The 22463-nt window shown below is 51.4% G+C and overlaps 1 protein-coding gene across 2 annotated transcripts in view; it reads left to right on the top strand.

Moving 5' to 3' along the window:
• Window positions 1–22463, top strand: part of TBC1D22B (TBC1 domain family member 22B) — a 39272-nt gene that overhangs the window by 5800 nt on the left and 11009 nt on the right. For both annotated transcript variants that reach the window (XM_050956260.1, XM_050956261.1), the window contains exons 2-8: window positions 2461–2517; window positions 3620–3924; window positions 6500–6679; window positions 7059–7129; window positions 9009–9137; window positions 9672–9737; window positions 11773–11887. In XM_050956260.1, the coding sequence (XP_050812217.1) occupies window positions 2461–2517; window positions 3620–3924; window positions 6500–6679; window positions 7059–7129; window positions 9009–9137; window positions 9672–9737; window positions 11773–11887 (923 nt within the window). The remainder of the gene's footprint in view (window positions 1–2460; window positions 2518–3619; window positions 3925–6499; window positions 6680–7058; window positions 7130–9008; window positions 9138–9671; window positions 9738–11772; window positions 11888–22463) is intronic.

Below are 22463 nucleotides of genomic sequence, written 5' to 3'. Positions count from 1 at the left end.
ACCTCTGTTTAATGGCTGTCCTGACAGCTCTACCTTAATTAGCCGGCAGACTCCTTCCCTGCCTATCACTACTGGAGAAATACAGCTAGTCTTTTTCAAGCTTCAGGCTGAGAGATGGGAGTTGCTGATGCAGCAAGGAAAGCCCATGGGGGGTTTTGTCACCCATTGCTTTTCCTGGGTTTAGGGCCCATTGTCGCCCTGTGCCTGTACTGCACCTCCTGTGTTTCGCCCTCCTGCCACGTTGTACCTGTGCTGCCGCCTGCCTCCTCCCCATAGCCAGATAGTTCCCAGCACTCGGCACATTCTCCAGCTGCAGCCAGACTGCGTTCTCCCCTCTGTGCCGCTGGGCTCCATCCGGAGCTGGTGAAAGCGATTGCAATTCCATTGACTCAGGTGGAGCTCGGTCTGCTTACACCAGCTGAGAATGGGCCCAGCTGTTAAATAAGGTACGTGACATATGCACAGAGGGATGGGGTTTGGTTATATAGAGAACTATCCTCCAGGAATGCTGTTGCTTCTCAGAGCATTGGTGTGGAGGCAGACAGAGCAATAGGCCTGGATGTTGGCAGGAGAGTGGGCTGGCGACATGTATAACTAGACTGAATCTTGGCTAACTTTGGACTGAAGACAGATATGTCTTGCCAGCAAGTTAAAGAAGTATGGGCTGGATGAACGGACTATAAGGTGGATAGAAAGCTGGCTAGATCATAGGGCTCAACAGGTAGAGATCAATGGCTCCGTGTCTGGTTGGCAGCTGGTATCAAGCGGAGTGCCCCAAGGGTTGGTCCTGGGGCTGGTTTTGTTCAATATCTTCATTAATGATTTGGAGGATGGCATGGATTGCACCCTCAGCAAGTTTGCAGATGACACTAAACTGGGAGGAGTGGTAGATATACTGGAGGGTAGGGATAGGATACAGAGGGACCTAGACAAATAAGAGGATTGGGCCAAAAGAAATCTGATGGGGTTCAACAAGGACAAGTGCAGAGTCTTGCACTTAGGATGGAAGAATCCCATGCATTGCTACAGACTAGGGATTGAATGACTAGGCAGCAGTTCTGCAGAAAAGGACCTAGGGGTTACAGTGGATGAGAAGCTAGATATGTGTCAACAGTGTGCCCTTGTTGCCAAGAAGGCTAACGGCATTTTGGGCTGTATAAGTAGGGGCATAGCCAGCATATTGAGGGACAGGATCATTCCCCTCTATTCAACATTGGTGAGGCCTCATCTGGAGTACTGTGTCCAGTTTTGGGCCCCACACTACAAGAAGGATGTGGAAAAATTGGAAAGAGTCCAGCGAAGGGCAACAAAAATGATTAGGGGGCTGGAACACATGACTTATGAGGAGAGGCTGAGGGAACTGAGATTGTTTAGTCTGCAGAAGAGAAGAATGAGGGGGGATTTGATAGCTGCTTTCAACTACTTGAAAGGGGGTTCCAAAGAGGATGGATCTAGACTGTTCTCAGTGGTAGCAGATGACAGAACAAGGAGTAATGGTCTCAAGTTGCAGTGGGGGAGGTTTAGGTTGGATATTATGAAAAACTCTTTCACTAGGAGGGTGGTGAAGCACTGGAATGGGTTTCCTAGGGAGGTGGTGGAATCTCCTTCCTTATAGGTTTTTAAGGTCAGGCTTGACAAAGCCCTGGCTGGGATGATTTAGTTGGGGATTGGTCCTTTGAGCAGGGGGCTGGACTAGATGACCTCCTGAGATCCCTTCCAGATGTAATATTCTATGAATGCCCTACAGCTCTGTGTAAATTGCCTTGAGGATCTTTAAATTGCCTGTGAAACTAGCGACATCCTCATTTTTAATGTCTGTGAAGGCTAGGCCTCATTGCGTAGCGGTTCAGAGCTTCATAGCATCCTTGCCCCCCTTTGAATGAGGGGAGTGTTAGTCTGTTCCACAGGTAGAGAGCCCAAGACATGATGGTGAAGTTACTTGCCCAAGCATCCTTCACCAAGCTAGGAGTTGAGCTCCAGTCACTCCTCTCGGTGCAGTGTTTTCCTCATAACTTTCTGCACTGCTCAGCAATGACTGTGAGCCCAGCACCTGGTGGGGAGCCCAAACCCACATCTCTCTCTCCAAGACACGAACATGCTACTGGCTGTAATACTTTGCCCTTTGCTTCATCCAAGAATTTCAAGGCATAACAAATTATGCCTCTGATGCCCCATTGATGTAGGTGACTGTTGGCCTGAATTTACAGGTGAGGGAAACTGAGATTCATACTCGCGCAATGAATCAGTGACATAGCCGGACTGAGCCACAGTGCAGCTGATCATTCACAGTGTCTTTTCTGCTCTCAGAAAGAATAAACCTTGAGCTGACTGTGGCTCTTTGAGCAAAGGCTTTGAACCCTATTGAAGTTGCTTACGGCTCCCAAGAACAGCTGAGGAATGTGACCCTGTCAGAGGCTGAGGCAATTATTCGCAAATCTGTGGCTTTTGTTTTCCCTGCAGTATTCAACCTGTCTACGGAGCCCAGCATCCTCCTCTGGATCCCCGGCTCACCAAAAAGTAAGTGCCGCATCTCCTGCTGCTCCCTCCCCCTCCTCCGGCTCTGTTTCCATTGGAGGGCTTGCTTTGCTGGGAAGTTCTCTGTCCCTTTTTGGACAGGGGCTCTCCAGAGTCCCGTATTCCCTTGAAGCCTTGCACCTATAGGGCATCTGTTTGACTCTGGCCCACGTTCCCAGTTGATGGCTGTTTGATGGCTTGTGTGACATGAGCCTGTGACCTCGCCTTTGTAGCAAGGAGTACGCATCATAGAACTACTGTCATAGCCACTGCCTAGCAGAGAGACCAAGGATTTCTTGGGCGATGGTGACTGAGCGCTCCCTTTGCTCTTAGAGGGGATCCCTCCTGGGCAGTGGAGAGGACCTGGCAGCATGTGTGTGGGAACCACATCTCTGCTGCTTCCCTTGCTGTCTCTGCCCTATGAACGGGCAGCACTTCGGCCCTGGCATGTCGAGCTAGCACATTTCCCTAGCACTGAAAGGGAGACTTTATCTCCTGGCTTTGGCCCCTTATCACGGTGGACTTTGACTCTTGGAGCTTGAAGGTAGTGGGAGCGCTCTCCCTGTGTCTGAAATCCTCAGCAGGCCAGTCTGGCTGGCATGTGAGCACAGAGCTGCTCCTGTACCTCTCCCTGGGTTGAAAGTATCCATTATTTTTCCTGTTCTTTGTATGCAGCTGGGGCAGTTGCAAACCTAGGAGTGGCCTTATGCAGCCTGGAGCTGAATCAGTTCCTCTCCTTTGCCCTGCTGGGCAGAGTAGATAGACTTGAGCACCTTCCAGATGGGAACGGTTAGCTGGAACATTGGCCTTCCCTGTGTTGAGACTGTACCAGCTCTGTTCTGCCTTCCAGCGTTTTACGTGCCATGGGGGTTGCGTGGAGGGATTTCTTGCGTTGCTTAGCTCATGCCTACGAAGGAGATGTACCGTGGGATGAAGAGGCATTGGGGAGGTATACCAGAAGGCAAAGAGAAGGAAGTATTTGGAAGGGGAAGGGATTGTACCATGGGAGGAAGAGAAGAGGGTACATGGAATGGTCTTGTGTGAGGAGTAAGAAACTTGGGGTTGGCTCTTTATGTGGCACTTACCCTCTTTCCCTGGCTCCCAGCTTCATTAAGGAACGTTCCAAGGGCAATGCGCTGCCCCTGAAGAATAAGAAGGCCTCTAGCTTTCACGAGTTTGCACGCAACACCAGTGACGCCTGGGACATCGGTGATGATGAAGACGAAGACTTCTCCTCCTCTTTCCAAACCCTGAACTCTAAAGTAGCCAAGGCCACAGCAGTCCAGGTGCTGGAGAACCACAGCAAGCTGCGCGTGAAACCCGAGCGGGCCCAGTCTGCTCTCAGCGAGATGCCAACCAACTGCAAGGTCATCAAGTCCAGCAGCGAGGCCCAGCTGGCTAGATCACCTGGTAAGAGAGGCAGCGACCAATCTGTTGCTCATATGCTATCCTTGCTGTCTAGCTTTGAAGCTAGCTCCCATGTGCTGTATTGGTTGACTGCAGAATTCAGCCTCCGGCTACTAATTTCAAAGCCTTGGTTTGCCCAGGTGATCCTCCATTCTATTCCAGTGCCTCAAATCCAGGCCATCTGATTCAGCTGTGTCAGAGATGCTCTGCCTGTGGCTCTTCAGGACCCCACGTGCTGCTCTTGGACTCTCTGGGCCAAATTCAGACCTTTCCTAAGCGAACAGAGCTCTGGTGGAGCCGCGCCCACTTGGGACAGGTCGGAATGTGATCCTTTGAGTCTGATGGGATGCTTTGCCTTGATCTTGGCCTGAGTGCGCAGCCGAGTGCTCTACCTGGTGTGTTAGATTAACTCCTCTGGCTTAGGTGTCTTGCCAGGTCAGTGCTGCATCCTAGTCTGATCCCAGGCATGTGGTTGCTTTATCGTCAGAGGCTGCAGAGTGATGGGACACTACATGGGAAGGGCTCTGAGTTACTAGAGAGAGTTCTTTCCCAGGTGTCTGGTTGGTGGGTCTTGCCCACATGCTCAGGGTCTAACTGATTGCCAGATTTGGGATCAGGAAGAAATTTCTCCCCAGGTCAGACTGGCAGAAACCTTGTGGGGGTTTTGCCTTCCTCTGCAACATGGGGCATGGGTCACTTGCAGGTTTAAACTAGTGTAAATGGTGGATTCTCTGTAGCTTGAAGTCTTTAAACCATGATTTGAGGACTTCTGTAACTCAGCCAGAGGTTAGGGGTCGATTCCAGAAGTGGCTGTGGCCTGTGATTTGCGGGAGGTCAGACTAGGTGATCATGATGGTCCCTTCTGGCCATAAAGTCTATGAGGTCATGTAAATGTGTCCTTCCATGCTGCCACTAGACCTAGAAATGCCAAGCTAAATACTCACCATGTGAAAAGGAGCCGGCAGATGAGTCCAGCCACCAGGTGGCATCATAGGCCACGTAATGTCTCCATTTCTGTTCAACCTCTGACTGCTTGGTAGGCTAAAGGAGGCAAGGTGGGGTAGCCTTCAAGGTCAGCTTCCCTGGGACTGCCAAGCCCCCTCACTCGCTGAGGTGTGGAGGAGTGCTGGTCAATGCGTGGGCAGGCATGCTGAATGCGAAAGGGAGGAAGGAAGGCAAGGACGAACATTGGAGTGAGAGGAAAAGGTTGATCAGGAGGAAGTGATGGAAGAACAGCTGCAGGGAGCTGGCCTTGTTCCATCCTGGCTGCTGGGTTTGCAATCAAGCCCTCCTGGCATCCCATTCCTGCGCTGTAACTTCCTCAGGCTGGATCAGTGGTTCATGCAATGAAAGTGTGAGAGCTGCTACTGCAAAGCGGGGATGCTTGGCTCCCCAACAGTGGGAATGTGGATGTAGTACAAGGTGGGGGAAAGCCAATGAGATGGTCATTGGAATGATGGGAGACTTAGCAGTTGTGTGTGTGTGTAGGGTGGTGGGGGAGGCAAACAATGTAATTAGTTTGAAGAGAGAGCTGGACAAATGTGTGAGTGGGATTGTAGGGCTGGGTTGCTCGTGATGGCAGAGTGCAGGGCTTGGCAGCCCTGGGGTCTCCTTTTTTTGTTTTATGTTCCCAAAATATCATGCTTCAGGGCATCCATCACATGCAGGGGTCAGGAAGGGATGTTTTCCCCCAACCTATTCTGTTTTGGGGTTTTTTTTGGTCTCCTTCCTGTGAAATATCAGATTTGGCCAGGGCTGAAGATGGGACACCAGATGGGGAGGGCCAGGACTCTGGGGTGACACTAAGCATTCTCTTTCTTAGGTGCTTGGCTGGGTGGTTCTTACTTGCATGCCCAGGGTCTAACTGATCACCATATGGGGGGCAATAAGGAATTTTCCAGCAAGTCAGATCAGCAGCGACCATGGGAGGGTTTTCACCTTCCTCTGTGGCATATGAGGGCGGGTCACTTGCCAGTATTATCTGGGTCTCTCTCGCATATTCAATTCCATGCCATTACGGGGGCTTTGGGCACTGGTGCACCTCTGTCCCTCTTATTCTCTGCCTGTGGAATAGAACAGTCCAGTCTCCTGTGGACTGTGCCACTTTGGTTCGGGTTTAGTGTGTGGGAGCTGGGGGCGGAGAGGTGGCGTGTCCCATACAGGAGGTCAGGCTGGGTGATCTGGTCGGCCCTTCTGGCCTAAAATGCTCCGATTCTAAGGGTGGGGATCTCAGCAGGTGCCTGGGCGCACTCGATCAATAAACTTTTCCAAGCATTTTCCAGTGACTAGAGAGCAGCTTGACCCTGGAGGGGGCTCTCCTTTGTCTGGGGGCTCCTGAGATGCTGCTTTTCCATCTGAGGCTCCCAAAGCACTTGTACAAATGTGAGGGAATGAATTCTGAGGGAGGGCTTTATCCCTGTTATGCAGATGGGGAAACTGAGGCATAGATCAGTAGAAGAATGAGGAGTAGAACCTAGATATCCGGAGCCCCACTCCTGTGCTTTAACTGTTACTGCACACTGCCACACCCTCACCCTTCTGCTCACGGCCTGTCCGAACTCTCTGAACCCTCTTCCAGAGGATGCCTGCATTCGGAATGCCCTGCACAAACAGCAGTCCCTCCCACTCAGACCCATCATTCCACTCGTCGCCCGCATCTCTGACCAGAACGCGTCGGGGGCTCCCCCAATGACAGTGCGGGAGAAAACGCGCCTGGAGAAGTTTCGACAGCTCCTCTCCAGCCACAACACGGACCTGGGTGAGCACAGGGCTAGTTGGGTGGGTCATGAGGGCACTTCTGTGCCAGTCAGATGTGGGACAGTGCCACTGAGCTGATGGATGGGATTGCTGAGGGGGCTGGGCTCTGTTGCAGGCTGGTTCTGCTGGGCTGGGCTCTATACCTTTAGCAGCTGCAGTCTCCTGTTGATGTTATCAGCGAGTATGATCAGGTCTCCACTTGTTCTGCACTTGTGTCCCAGGCATCAGAGACATGGAGCCTTCCTGGGGGCTCGGAGTATCCGGAGCCTGCAGGAGCAGACTGGGGTTTCCTCTCCTTTTAGGTGTAGTTCTGCCTACCCGGGGACCTCACTTGGGACGCACCTAGGATCTAATCCATTGACACCACTGTCCGTTTGCAGATGAGCTGAGGAAATGCAGCTGGCCTGGCGTGCCCAGAGAGGTCCGGCCCGTGACATGGCGACTCCTGTCGGTGAGTGCTGACCGCTGCGGCCAGGAGTTCCTGGGGAAAGGCTGAGCAGCCTCGTGCGGAGCCGGGTGCAGCAACACCCGGCGTGACACGGTCAAATCCGCCCTGGCACCGCAATTGGTGGGAGCCCGAGGGTGAGCACAGCCCAGAGGCCCTTGCGGGGATGTGTACGTGGAGAAGGGCGTGCAAATGAACATGAATGCTCCTATGTGCCTTGAACTAGGTCCGATCGGTTCTCAGTGCATGGCCCCAGGGGCAGATCCATGTATGATCATCTAGACATGGGACTGCTCAGTTCCCTAGTGGGACATGGCCTTGAGTATTGAGCCGTTCCTTAGTTATAAAATGCCCTTTCCTGTGCAGGCCACACTATATGCTACCCAGCAAAGAATCCAAGCTCTTCTTTGCAGGACACCTTAAAGGTATATGGCAGACTGGAACGGAGAGCCTTGCCCTGAGGAGCCTGCAGTCTCACTTGGGCAAATAGAATTCCAGGTGCAGAGCTCCTCAGTGCAGGAGGCTCAGTGGAATAAATGGGCTTTAGGGAGGGGCTCACTTATCGGCTGGAGAATGGGAGGCTGCTTTGACTGTTGGGAGGAGAAAGCACAAGAACGTGAGGAGTAGACAGAGGCACCTAAGAAGCGAGGGGCCTGAAATCACAGATGGGTGGAGGGCAGGGACCTCAGTGAGGTGACGTGGTCGTACTTGGCTCCAGCTACAGAAACCAGCAGCAGGGTCTGAGAGCGTCACTAGCATGCCATTGAGGTGTACACTGGTGCATGGGAATGCAGATAGTGCGCAGAACGGGGACCCCACCAACCACATCGAGTGGCCTTGGGACAACCCCGTAAGGGGAATCAGTAAAGACTTTTATTTTTTTCACCTGTCTCATTCGCTGCTCCTTTGTGATCTAAAATGGCCTAATTTTTCCAGCAGAGAGAGCCTCCCTGCTCCGCTTCTTCCCTTTGTTAAAGGACTCTATAGCACAGAATAGCTGTTATCACACTCAGCACCACAGTATGTGATCACCTTCCAGCAGTGCCTTAAGCTGCCCGGCTAACATCTGTTATGCTTAAAAACCCCTCCCCGCAGTCGCACAGGTTTCAGAGTCGGGTGGGATGTCTCAGTGCTGCCAGTTCTCCAATCCACTAAGGAGTCCTGCAGCAAACGTGGGGAGAGCTGATACTCCTAACCTTCAAACCCCCACGCTTTGAGGCTGCTGCTGGATGCCCTGAAATGGCCACGCCCAGGCAGCAGGGAGCAGCACAGTCATTAGCAAAAGCCACATTAAAATACAAGTATGGCTCCTACCCCCTTTGCTTGTTTGGCCTCTGTGTTAAAGCCAACGAGTTCTCCCTCAGCGGAGCTCTCCTCTTGCATATGCTCCACATTCATTTTCTTCGCATCAGCCCCTCTCCTCACAAGACCTCACAGGCTCTAGCTACCACACGGGTGCTATCCAGCGCCTTCGTGTACCGCATGATCTGAACGCCCATCTCAGTGTAGTCTTGCCTCCTGCTTGGCGTGCAGCCCTACCTGCTGCTTCACATGCCCATTCGGTATCTTCCTGTAGCTTTAAAGAACAGTTGACAAATAGTCACACCCAGCGCTGTCTTCAGCTCTTCATGTAGAAACAAACAATGAGCTCTCATGCAGCGGGGTGTTGGCAGGTTGTCCTGGGGTCAGGCAGGAAGGATATCAGACGTCATGTGCTGGGAACTTTGAAGCCCTAGAGATCTCCCCTCCTCCAACCTTTTGCATGCAGGTTGGAAACGCTTCCTGGACAAACTGCTGCTTGGCAGGATTGCAGGGAACTGACGGTGGCGAGGGCAGGAGGGAGAGGGGAAGGGGACCTACTGTGACAGGCTGCCTTCTGCTGCAGGGCTATCTCCCTGCGAACAAGGAGCGGAGGAAGCTGACCTTACAGCGCAAGCGGGAGGAGTATTTCGGCTTCATCGAACAGTATTACGATTCCAGGAATGAAGAGCATCATCAGGACACCTACCGGCAGGTTTGGGCCTTGCTCTTCCTCTTGGTCCCTGTGCCCAAGGGTAAAGCCCACTGCCACCCGGCCTCCCCTTCCCCCCCGCCCCATGATGCTGCCCTTCTTCCCCATTCTGCCTCTTGTGCTTGCCGCTGCTCTCTGGCCCGCATAGGATCACAGCAGCTAAAGTGGGGAAAGCCGTACGAGGTGGAGTCCCTCTCCCCCAGTGAGGGCAGGGGGTAGTGCCCCTGTCCTGCCTCGTTAGTGGCTGTATCAGCTGCGTCAGTGGTTCTCACCAGCTGGATTTGCCACCTGATCGCTAGCTTTAAGGCACCTGACATTCTAGCTGCTCCCCCTCCTTCCCCAGAATTGAGCGGTGGGGGCTGGAGTTTAGACACTTCCCTCTGCCTCTCAGCAAGGTCTCTGTCTCTAGGGGTGGCTGAGGGATTCGGCCTCTTCTCTCCATCAGTGCCTCAACATGCGAATCACAGCTCCCTCTCCTCCCCTGTCCTGACCATCGAGGTCAGCGAGTCTAACCTGCTCTGCCTCTCTCCTTTTCAGATTCACATCGACATTCCCAGGACAAACCCTCTCATCCCGCTCTTCCAGCAGCCGCTAGTCCAGGAGGTGAGGCGGGACGAGTCTCTAGCTTCCCCGCAGTGGAGCAGGCCAAGTCCTGCTGGTGACCAAGGGCTTCTAGCGGGAGACTCTTCCGTTCCACCCGGGGCATCAGGCCCATCTGGCTTTGGGGTGTGCTGCTAGGGGCACCTATTCTGTGCTGTGAGGGCCCTGTGGAGTTAATCTAGTCATCTGGATTTGGGGGCTTACCTCCACCCAGGGCCGGCCTTCCTCCTTTCTAATATGCACTTTAGGATCAGCCTTTCCTACATCTGTTTGGAGGGGGATGTTGGATGTTAATGTAGCCACCCCACTGTTCAGACACCAGCACCCCATGGAAAGGGGGATCTTGCACAAGCCTGGGTGTTTCCTCTGGGTAGAACAGGTGGGGAATCGTTGGCATCCCAACCGGGTCCCCTTTGTGCTGAGTGCTGTAAACGACAGTGCCTGCCCCCAAGAAAATAGAAAGACAAAGGGGGAAACTGAGGCACAGAGCGGGGAAGTGATTTGCCCAAGGTCACAGCAAGTTATTGGCAGAGCTGGGATTAGAACCCTGGTCTCTTGGGTCCCAATTCAGTGCTCTATCCATCTGACCACAAACATGTTGATTGTACCTTCAGTTCTGTGTTCTGGCTGGTGGATGGCACATCCAGTCCCTTTTGCCGTGTGATTGGTGTGGGCTCTTCTTTCGAAGGAACAAAACCACGATTGGACTCTGTCGTGCTTTGAAAGAATCATAGGCTAACTAGGCTAACCTGGGCCAAGCTCCTGTAATTCCAGAATAAGTGTGTGCGAGTGGAGGGTTGTAGCAGTAATACTATATTGGTACAGTTCTGTGGGTAAATGTCCCTGCATAGACTAGTCCTAATGTGTCCTGCAACTTATCAGCAAAGTTGCTTTAAACCTTTTGGAGCCCTCTTTTAAAGGCTAACGATCTGCTCTAGGGACGCTCGCCAGGAGCTCCAATTATGAAGGGCACGAATATAGTTGGCTAAAGGTAACTCAGAGTTAGTCAAAAATCTGAAGTTCTATTTGAAACTAGCCCAAGGCCATCATGCAGAGTAGGCTGCATTAAAGGCTGGCCATCAAAGTTGGATGTGCAAGGCTTTTCCCTGTGGGAGCTGGCATGAGAATCCCAGCCTCTGTTGTGTGAGACACAGAAGGTTTAGCAGGGTTGCTAGGATGTACAAGCAGCTTGATAAGATGCAACTGAACTGATCTGCACTTCAGGCAGACTTCTTGGTCCGCCAGTTTCCTGAGAGGACCCACTGGAGTATGTTGTAGGAGGAACTCAAGGACTTCCCCATAGGCAGAGCTCTGAGCACCGGGAACCTGACATCTCTCTTCCCACTAGTGTCTCTCAGATCACAGGCTATTGACATGCCAGAAGAGGGCATGGGATTTAGGCACAGATACTTCAGAAGAAGCCTATATGCAGTCAGCCCCAGCATGCTCTGTAACCCACCGAGAAATCAGAAGAGCCCTGGGGTGCCCTACTTGCAGAACTATTTTGGGGCCCATAACAAGGATGTGCTACTGTAGCAGAGAGACACAGCAGCCTGGCATCTAACTTGGACGTTCCACAGCTGGAAACTGGCTTAGTCGGGAGCTGTCTAACAGTGCTCAGGCTTGTGTGCAGACGAACGTCTCGGGTGACCCGCTCTGGAAATTTTCAGCACAGTCAGACAGCTCTGGTAAAAGCTCGACCTGGCCTTTGGAAGGGCCTGACACCACATCCAGGGCTGCATCTGGATCTTAGAAACTTGGGCTCCATGTTCACTCACCAAGGAAACTAACGCTGACATTTGGGGAGGTATGGGCTGGGCTGAGAGGGGGATCTGTGCTTCATATACACCCAAGGGAGTCCTGGTTCTTTAGCTTGCTTTTTATCCTGTCAGTGTTGCTGCTAGGAATGGCTCTGCCAAACCATGATAGCTCTCCCCTCCCCCACACCATGCCCCATCTGCCTATCATGCATGCTTCTCTGCCGCTCCTCTGGGCCTGGCTAACACAGGTGTCTGGCTTTCCTCCTTGCTTTTCATAGATCTTTGAAAGAATCCTGTTTATCTGGGCCATCCGACACCCAGCCAGTGGCTACGTCCAGGGGATTAATGACCTGGTCACTCCATTCTTTGTCGTGTTCCTCTCCGAACATGTTGGTAAGTGACATCTGATGCTCAGAACATGCAATTGCCTCTCGAGGTGGTGCTGCAGTGGTTCTGAATTGTTAGGATCAGACAAGCTAATCTTGCTGGAGAGGATCTCTTTGCTATTCAACTGCTGCAAAAAGCTAGAGCTGCACCTTACCCTTCCTGCCACTTCTCTCCTCCTTTTGGATTGGCTTTAGTCACCTAACATACAGGGCTCAGCAGAGGCGAAAGTGCCAAGGGTGTATTTACATTTGAATGTGCTTAATCTGGCTGTCGTTTTCCACATAGTAGAGCCTTTTATTCGTTTTGAGGCTTTGCTTAAACCCGTAACTGAATTTTTCTTGCTCTCAGGCTGGAATTCCGAGCTGGCAGTCACTCAGCGCCCGAATGGGAGCTATAAAGGGACTCTGTTTAAATTAAAAAAATAAGATTGCTGCTCCGTGTTACTAATGCAGCCACAGCTGATTCAACCAGAGTGCTTTGAAAACATGAACTGACTTCTCCCACTTCTGCTGGTCTGCCCTTTTTTTAAGTTTCACCTTCTTAGCTGGTCAGTTTCATTACTGTCTGATCTGCACTTGAAGTGCCAGTTCTCTAGTCTCTGCTGTCTTGTTTGGGTTCACTGCTTCGCAGGAGAATGTTTAAAGTCAAACTGCTCCTTGCCCCACAAAAGCTTTCGTTGCTGCTTTTTAAACATAGGGGTTTAGAAAACCTTATTAGGAACGGGATGGCTAGTCTGTCGTGAGGTTCAACGCATCTTCAAACTCCCATGGAGGGCCTGATACAAAGTACCCTGATGTCAATGGAAAGACTTCCTCTGACTTCACTGGGCTTTGGATCAGTCCTTGCAACGCAGTGTCTGATTCCAAGGGCCTGATCCTGTGAGGGGCTAAGTCCTTTCCACTTGCATTCAGTGGGATCTGAGAGTGCTCAGCATCTCTCAGGATTGTGCTCTGCGTAAGGGTCTGGGGAAGCAATGGCACGAAGCCTAAAGGGGCTTGCTGGTTTTTTGCCCTAGTGAATTTCCTTTCCTATGTAAGTATCCACAAATGGAACAAACTTGTGTCCTGGAAGCAGCTGAGAGCAGGCCCCTGGCTAGTCTGTAACTTAGTGCTCTGTAAGTGCTATTATAGTGACACCATGGTGCACGATGGCCCCAAGCCCCTGCTGTTTCTGATCGGCTGAGTTAGAGGCAGAGCCGAGTGAATTGCCTGGCTGAGTGCAGGACTAGTCTAAAACTTCTGGTACACTGTCCATCGCTGGTGGGTAATGGGGCTGGTCTCTTACGGTTGAAAATGCCATAGGGCCTCATGCTCTGTGTCCACATGCGCCCATACAGTATGGAGTCTGTGCTGTAACAGACATGCTAGTTTGAATGTCTGTCTGTTTCACACAGTGACAGGCCCTGATTGGATTTCATTCCTGTTAGCCCTTAAGATCAAAGCCTTCTCACTGAACAGCTCCCTCCTGCTGGAAGCTGCTCCTGAAACATGGGATAGAGCAAAATCTTTGACTTGTGAGAGATTAGCCCTTTCACTGAGTTGGTTCCAGGGGCACAGCAGCTTAATGCTTCAGCCTTTCGTCTCTGGAGACCTGGGTTCAAATCCAGTTTGGATCACAAGTGAAATGAGCTTTAGTCTCTTAATGGGATAGTTGTCCAGTGCTCTGACTCTGTGGCAAGCTTTTGCTCAACAAAAGCCTGAGGCAGGATGAGTGACTTGTGCTTCATGTCTCCGGAGAGCAACTGGTCCAGAGAGGTGGAAGAACCCTGCACAGTGTCTGGATACACTGGACTGGTGCATAGTACTATTTAGCCCCTAGTTCACCTACTTACTGCTCACTTGGTGGTGTGGAGCCGGAGCTGGTCTCTAGTGCAGCAGCCCTTGCTGGCAGGTACCAGAGCAGGTGACTCCTGGAAATGTCTGTTCTGGAGGCTCTCTTGCTCTATCAGTTATTAACCCCTGTGATCCCAAGGATCAGGCAGGGCTGGGGTACTACCTGGGCTTTTGCAACAGGAGTGCCTGAAGAGGCTTCACTCTAATCATTCAGCTTTGCATAGGGTGTAACATGGAGAGACTCATGCCTGTTATACTGAGGTCCCCTGGGGTGGATTTTCATTGTAAGGAGACGTACCCCTCCAGAGGCAACTCTTCCTTGTGTCTTGTGCTTTTAAAAGGCACATCTCATGAGGTATTGTCCCCAGGAGGTACAAGCCTTCGCTCTCTAGGATAGGTGCAGCACAGCCCCAAAGAGCCACCCCCACCAAGGGGGCCGTCCTGCGGTCCTACACCCTCTGACATATATTGGCATATGCCCACAGCGTTGTATCAGCCCCACTTCAGGGAGTGCATTCCGGGGCCAAAGCTGATTCAGTGTGGTTACCCAGAAGCGGCCATTGCAGGGGAGGGAGGGCAGAGACTAATTCCAGCCAATGGTCTTTCAGCCATTTGCAGACTTTATGCCCATTAGATCCATCTGTGATAAGAACGTATGGCGGACTGGCCATACCCTTTTCTGGCTTGCCAGGCCCGAGCGTCTAGCATGCCTGTGGATAGTAGATGAATCATAGTGGTAGCAGAGGAGACCTGACTGGGGTAGTTCCTAGAGAATGGCACTCGACCATCAGAGCAGTAACCTCTCAGACCCACCACTTGCTTTCACACCTCTGCAGACATCTGGGGGGGGGAGTGTTCTTGGCAAGTGGATGAGCCAGCAATGGACGGTCTCCTCTAGTGGTGAATCTGGCAGGTGGTTTGAAAGGAAAAGGATTGAGGTAGAGTCTGTTGTGTTCATTTTGTTGGAGTAAATGGGGCCCAAAGAGTCCCCGGAGCCCTATTGTAAGGAATGCGATTGGTGACTTCTGAGGACTACAGTAATGAGAAGGAGGCCATTAGCCTGTCTAGTCCTTTGTCAGTCCCTGCCAGTGCAGGATTGTCTCTTTATAATTAAGCTTGGCAGAATTCAGTTAAGATCGGTGGATAATATCAATATTCATTTTGAAGCTTTTTTTTTCAATTTATTTTAAATGTTCACAGTTGTGGGAAACTTTGGGGTGGGGAGATCAGGCAGTGGTGAGGGAATTAGACAATAATGCAATGATGGTAGATGCTGAGATGCAAACAGTTAACACTTTGTAACTATTTAAACACAGATGTCAACATCACGGGTCAAAATATACAAAGGAAATCAGCTTAAATCAAACTCTACTAAATTCTCTGCCACATTTTCCCATCTCTAAACTTCGATTATTGATGGGAAGATTTTTTTTCGTTGGTTTAGGCATGTACAATGAAATTGACACTGATTTATTTCCTGATTAAAAAGCTCATCTTCCAAACCTGTTGGTCCAAATTGGTGTTCCGTTTTGGTGCTCCCCTCATTTACCCTGGGGCTTGTACCTCAGCCTAACATAGCTCCTTGGGAAGAGCTTCCTCTATCACTTCATCCCATTATTCCTACCCACCGTGGACCATCTGAAACCATTGTTCCCCCCGTTCAGCTCCTTCCCCTACTCAGACAACTGTCTGCCCCACCACAGTCTGTGTGTGTGGCTGGCTCTCAGAAGTCACTCAGTATGTGCAGCCTAAAAGAACCCTTTTTTTTTTTTTTCCTCCCTGCATCCTTCTCCCCTGCAAGTTCATCTAGTGGGATGCCCACCATCCTCTCTAGATCTGACCTAGAGCGTTTTCCAAATGTCTCCCTCCCCTGACGGCAGAGCCTGCAGCCAGCTGAGTCAGCAGGACCAAAGCAGCTCCCAGGGGTGGTGTAGGGAAATAATTGCTATGTTGGAGGTGGGAGTTAACTGTTCAGCACAAGTCCAAGCTGACAGCAGAGCCTTTTACTGTTAAACTTACTAGTTTCTCCTTTAGCTTCCCCTGCCAATGATAGATTAGCCCAGCTTGGAAGGTCACTGGGACTCGTTAACCTTCCTCATGCCTCAGCAGGTATTGTATTCCAAGCCAACGCAGCAGCAGCTCTTATACAGGTCAATTACAACCTCTCCCCTTAACTGATCGGCTGGTCAATACGTGTCTCTGGCTGATGGGCTTCTCTGTTGCAGTCGATACAAGGGCCAGGCCAAGAGTTAAACCAAGCGGCAGCCAGAACCATCTCTCCAAGGGGCTTGTCTGGGCTCAGACCAACTGGAAGCGGAGGGGGAGGTTCTGGGAGAAGCCATGCATGGAGGTTTTGGTTACGTGACCTCATAAAAGACACAGGGAGGGCACTGTCTACTCTCTCAATGGCTTCAGTATCAAACGTGCTCAGTTCACAAGCTCAAAGCCAGCAGCTTCCTTCTTCAGTTCCGCGATGTCATTTCCTGCTGCCTGTTTCTTTCCCAGTGAGGTGGTGTTGGGATGGAGAACCGCCCTGTCTCTGCATTTGCTTTTCACTGAAGGTCCTTTTGTCTCCCTCTCACCATGCTCACAGCTTTGAGATCTTTAGCAGGTGGGTTGCAGCTGAGTCTCTCGGTCCCATCCTTGCCTCCACAGCAGAGAGTCGGTGTATATGTTCCCAGGATGTTCTGTGTCAGCCTGCTGCACCAAGCACAGCTGTCTCAGCAAGCTGGCAGAGCCTGCGGAAGCCTTGGGCCTCTGCCAGCAACAGATCTATCTATGGAGAGACTGCTGCTCCCATCTGATCAATGGCTCCAGCTGAAGAGTGCTGAGCGCTGCTTGTTTCAGCTGGTGCCTTCAGCCAGAAGAGCTTGTGGGAGGCATCAAGGCTGCAGCAGCAGCTGCGCCTGCTGTTTTGCATCCCGCAGGTGTGGGTGGCTGAGCAATCAATTGGGAGGTGCAAGCTGGCCTTTGAGTAACATGTGCAGATGGCTCATTTCAGCGCAGGTGGCTGCAAATGGCTGAGGAAGGAGGCAAGGATAGGTACATGTAATTCCCAGGAATCACTGCTGCTTATCTTGTGCTTGCTGAGCTCCTCTCTGAGCACTTTGCACTATGCCCTGGCCTCCCTGCACCCACCTCTGGGTGAAATGCAGCCTCAGTTTACCAGCCCATAGCAAATTGACCTGAGTTAGTGCAGGTAGGGGAGAGGTCAGGGGCATTGGGGTTGAATGTTCCTGCACTTCCAGAGAACATGGGCTGCTTAACAACCCAAGCACCCCACAACCACATCATTTTTCTGGAGGGAAGGATGATCTCTACAGCTGCCAGCATTACCTTTTTTTCAGAGAAGCAGCGGTGTAGGGTAATGACAGCAGTGGGACTAGGGATCCATACTGCTCCTTTAAATCAGAAGGAGGTTGTAAAGGTACTCTCTCCTTGTTGGCTGGAGCCGGTACTGGCCAGGGCATTGTACCAGCACTGCTTAGTGCTCCTACTAGTTTCTGTTGTAACGTCTACATTTCTATTTAACAACAGTAAGTTTTTAGTCCCTGGCCGTTGCTAAAGGAACCTCAGTTCTGTACTTTGTTCTGTTTCTTCACCAAGTCTGCAAATAAGAACAATCCCTCTGAACTGTCCCTGTACATCCCAGTTAGTGTTAACTCTGAAGCTTACTGATGGTAATTAAGACAGTGCCTGTTTCACAGCAGCTAATAAGAGAACTATCCAGCCACTGTGAGTGGTGCTTGGCCAGAGTCCTGACTGGCTCCTGGACCTGACTGTAAGTGTTGGCATTAGACTCAGCTAGCCAAATGCTAGACATAGCAGTGTGCATGTTTCAGGCTGGGCCCTTTTATCCTACAATCTGTCTTTGACCAAGCCATTAGTATAGTAATTCTACCATCAATGTACAGTGTACACGTGTCCAATCCCTAGCAGAGCTGTGCACTGAGGAACAGGTGTAAGTATCCAGCCAACAGCTCCTCCCTAGCCCATAATACAGAGACAGCAACCTACCCTGCCTCTGAGGTGCTGTGATTAGAATTGGAATGATCCATCCCTTAATGGGAATGGAGAGGGGAAAAGGGGTCAAAGTTCACAGGAAGGTGCTGGTGCTCCTGCCCCACTGCTACGTGGTCTGGAATTCTAGGGTTAGTCAGTTTCATCAGCTCCCCAACCAGATCCCGGGAGTGGTGAGATTCCAGTGCCAGGAGTATTGTTTTCCTCAATGGGACACCTGGTACGGCAGGGAGCTGGGCATGCTCATTTGCTCACAACGCCGCCCCAGGTGCCCTGTGCTGCAGTGGCGGCCACAGCCGCGCTAGAGCCTCCTGCACCTCAGAGCTGCTGGCTCCCTTTCAGTTTCAGTCAGAGCCATATGTTGACTAGCCAGGTTCTTTGTGGGGCCTTTTTAATGATGCGGCAGAACAGCTGTTTGTGCTGAGCACTGTGCTGTAGGGAGATGGTTTATCAAAGCTTCTGTTTGTCAGGATAGTTGGCTCGTGCCTCCCTCCTGATTGTGCCACTTGCCTCCGAACCAGTCAGTGGCGGAAGGGGGCGGGGATCTGTGCTGTGAGTAGCAGTACTGAAGGAGGGAGCTGGACACGTGCTGCAGGCTTTCTTCCTCTACCAGCATTGCCTCAAGCTTTGTACGCCACAGCCAGGTGCAGTGCAAGCTTCCCCTACCCACTTGCATTTACTGTTCTGGCTTTCCAGGGCTCCTGGCTTTGGGAGGTTTCTTGCCCTGCAGGGGGAAGTCCATTGAATAATACTGACTTCCTGTAGCGCGATACCACCTCCCTGCAAGACCAGCACTGATATGTGGACTTTGCCCTTAGTCTTGCTCCTTAATTTGTCCCTCCTGTTCTGTCTCTGATCCACCACTTCTCTCCTTTTGTCCTTCATATGCTAAGTTTCAGGTATGTCTAGTGCCTTCCTCCTTGGTCTGAGCTGAACTGTAAGCAGCCCAGGGCAGAGACTTGTTGTCTTTTAATTTTTGGTCTGCAAAGCATCAGCTGCTCCCAGGGTACTATAGAAATAAAAATACAAACATACAGTGGGCTCAGTTCTGAATCCATGAGCTGCAGCCAGCTCTGGGGTGGGAAGGAGCAGGTGTTGGTGCACAGCGACACTGCCCGAGTCTAGCTTGGGACAAGAAGCAAAGAATGCTGTATCTGACTGAAATTGAAGGTGGCAGAATCCAGCTGGGCTCTCCAATTGTGGGCAGTGCCATGCGATCTTCTGTGATCATTGCTGGTCAGGACTGGGACCTGGCATCTGAAAGATGGCGTCTTTCACCCGTCTCATGTTCCCTCCCCTAGTTTCAGGGTGAACCTGCTGCCAGCATGCTCCCCACTGAATTAGGAGCATCGCTCCCACAGCACGTAGGCGTGTGGTGGAGGTCTCCCATTTGATGTGTCGTCATCTGCTCTGGAGCTATGTGGGGGAGTCATGGAGGAAGGATGCTAAGTTTTAAAATACTAACACAATCCTTTGTGGTTCTGAACCATGGGGGAAGGGGGAAGACACAGAAGAACAATCCAATGCTTATGAAAACCCAGAGCCAGAGAACCTACTACTCCTGTTGATAGATGATGAGCAGAAATTAGCAAAGGATTAAATAAGTCTGTTAAATATAAACCTCAGCTTTGGGGTTGGTTCCAGGCCAGACATCCTCAGGTAGAGACATGAGCCATGGTGGCTGCTGGATGAACCTGAAACTAACTTCTTAAACTAGTTAGGGGTCAGGATCACCCTAGGGTGAGTCACCTCCAGCTTTTCTAGCACAAGCGAAGCGCCCAGGAAGGACCTAAGTGGGGCACAGGTCGTTCTTTCATTAAAATTGCATTTCCTCTCCTCTTCCATTGATTCCTAAGCAGCAGCAAATCAAGAATTTCAGGGCCAGAGTGTGTTTGGGATTCAGTCAAATGAATTTGCTCATCTTCTTGTTATTAATTAGCATTACAATAGCCTCTAGTGACCCCATTGTGCTAGACACTGGACAGATGCAGACAGCCTCTGCCCTAAAGAGCTTACAGTCTAACTAGATAAGACAGGGTAAGTGGAGAAACTGAGGCACAGAGAGGCGCAGTGACTTGCCCAGACCCAGCAATGAGACTCAGGTCTCCTGACTCTGTCTGGTGCCCTATCCACTAGGTAACACTGCATTCTCCCAATGCCCTGACTTCAAGCACCAGGTGCTGGGTGTGAGTTCTGCTGTGCTCTTGCTTTGTGCAGGGCAATCTCTGGACTGTCCTTGGAGTAGCACTGCCTTGTGTGTAAGGCAGTGTCATCTCGCTGTGCTGCTCACGACTTCTTGTCACACACTGATCCGAGTTTGAAGCTTTCCTCCTGCCCCTTCCCCGAGGCTTATGGGCCTGTTAAAAGGGAAGAACTGCCTTTTGTGCTCTGCATGCCCTTCAGGGATGAAACCACAGCAGCGTGTGCCTGCTGTGATTCTAATTAGCTGGATTCGAAAAACTAGTCTGTGGAAATCTTGAGTCCCCCGCCCTGCCACATTCCCAGAAGAAAATCTTTCATGCTGCCCCTCTAATGCACCAGGCTGGTTGCAGAGACTGGCGCTCTCCTGTCACATTTTGCACGAGGAGAGGGAAGGGGCCCTTTTGAAGCTGCACAGCAGGGGCGCCGCTGTCAGTTCATCACAGCTAATTGCTCCGAGCCAGATTTAACTTTCAGACCTGTTCTGGCTCAGAAGATGCTTAAGAGCCATCATGCCTGCTGGCCTGGTCACGCACATCCCAACAAATCCCCCATCGCTGCTGACTGAGTGTAAGAGACTCCAGCAGTGGCCTCTGCCTCACTGCCCATTCCATCAGCTGTTTTTGGAATGCTTAGTGCCCCGCTATCTCCATTCCCTGGCTGCTGGGAGGCCAGCGGGCTGCCTTCCCTGCGGGGCTGTGCAATCTGCCCTGCTGCTCTGGAGGGCTGTCGCATGCGATTTGGAAGCGGGGGATGCTAAGGGGCAAGGTGAATCTGGTTACTCCACTAACTGGAACCAAGCACCAGTGATTTAAGCTCTCAGCCAGCACCCAATTCACTGCATGTCTCTAGAACTTTCCCTCTGAGGAACCTGTTAGGACAGGTGGGCACAGGCTGAGAGAATGCGGTGCCCTTTTAGTTTCAGGGGGAGTTGGGCACCTACCATTCGTTATGTCTGTTGTGGTGACACGCAGGACCCCAGTGCGCTAGGTGCAGTACGAACCTAGAACAAAAAACTGGCCCTGCCCCCAAAAGCTGACAGTCCTCATCCCTTATTTTCAGTGGGGCCTGATTTTCAAAAGTGTTCAGTACCTGCAGATCCAGTGGAGATTGAGGGGAGACGCAAATGCTTCTGCACTTCTGGAAATGGGGCCCCGAGTCTCCTGCCAGCCCTGTGAGCTAGGGAGGTATGAGCCCTGTTTTACAGCAAGGGACACTGAGGCAGAGAAGGGGGCTGATGTGCTTAGTCCCATGCATGGTCTGTGGCAGCCCCAGAAATAGAAGCCAGCTCTGTCTGGCTTTAACCACTAGACCATGCTTCTGCCGCGCTGTTTATTCCAAACACCACTGAACTGCAGCTGTCTCTGGGGTGGAGAGAGGTAGCCAATAGCAGTGGTGGGGAGAGGAGAAACGTTGCTTACAGCTGCCGGGATAAACCCTGGTTGTGAGATCTTGCTTTAAAGGGTGGAACTGCAGTGGGTGTGGATGTGATGAGCCAACTTTTCAGATGGATGTTTAAACATCCCTAGTGCTGGCCTGTCCATTCCACCATCTGGATCAGGATTCTCTCTGACACGTTTTAGAGGAAGGTTCAAGAAACCTCACTTAGGTAGCTGTGGGATAATCTTAGGTTTCCTCCTAGTAACGAGGAATTGGCTTATGCCCTGAGCATGAGGTTCATGAAATCTGCATGGCTAGCTCCCATGATTTTGGGCAAGGAAAATGGCATAGTCCTGCTGAGTTTCGAGTTCAGGATCTATGTTTGTAGCCTAGATCAGTGTCTCTGTTCTTAGACTCATGAATAAACATCACTTGCCCAGGAAGGGGCAGGGGGAGCGATGTCAGGGATTCGTAGCATTCCGATTACTCAACCCTCCGTTTTACTTTGACACAGAATCAAACCACAGCCTTTTCTACCCTGAGAATGGCCATGTCTAAGGCTAGAAATGCAGAGAGAAAAGAGGCTCCCACCCAAGGCCCAAACGAAATCTGTATTTATGATGCAGCTGGTGCCGAAGCAGCTTGATCAGCTGCCTCTCCTGCTGGGAGCTGGGCTTCTCATCCCAGCAGAGCGGCTCAGTTCAGAACGAGCTGGCGCCGGATACGCTTGTGTTAGGTTCAAGGCCAATATTTATTTATTTATTTATTTTTTAATCCAGTAGCCTTTTATACTGGCCTCTCCAAACTCTGAGCTGTGCTCTGAAGGGACTTGTGAATTGCAGCCTGGGAGTGGGAGATGGAACTGGGAGTCCCAAATCACCAAGTCTAATGCTGTTTGCGACATGCTGGGTGACTGTGGCCAAGTCACTTAACTTCTCCCTGCCTCTGTTTGCCTATCAGTAGCCAGAGGGGTCATGAGGCTTCCCTGTTTCCTAGGGGTGCAGGGTGACTTGTGGGAAAAGCCGCTTGGAGCTGTTCAGATTAAAGGAGCTATAGAGGGCACAGCGCACCACTGTCGTCATCAGTACTTGCATGGACTGAAGGGGCAACTGGCTTTGGGCACTGCGGGTGGGGAGACTAGACTGCTCAGG

The sequence above is a fragment of the Gopherus flavomarginatus genome, chromosome 5, assembly GCF_025201925.1.
Source record: "Gopherus flavomarginatus isolate rGopFla2 chromosome 5, rGopFla2.mat.asm, whole genome shotgun sequence".
Lineage (NCBI taxonomy): Eukaryota > Metazoa > Chordata > Testudines > Testudinidae > Gopherus > Gopherus flavomarginatus.
The sequence above is the reverse complement of the archived record's forward strand: the minus strand, read 5'-3'. Positions and strand labels throughout refer to the sequence as shown.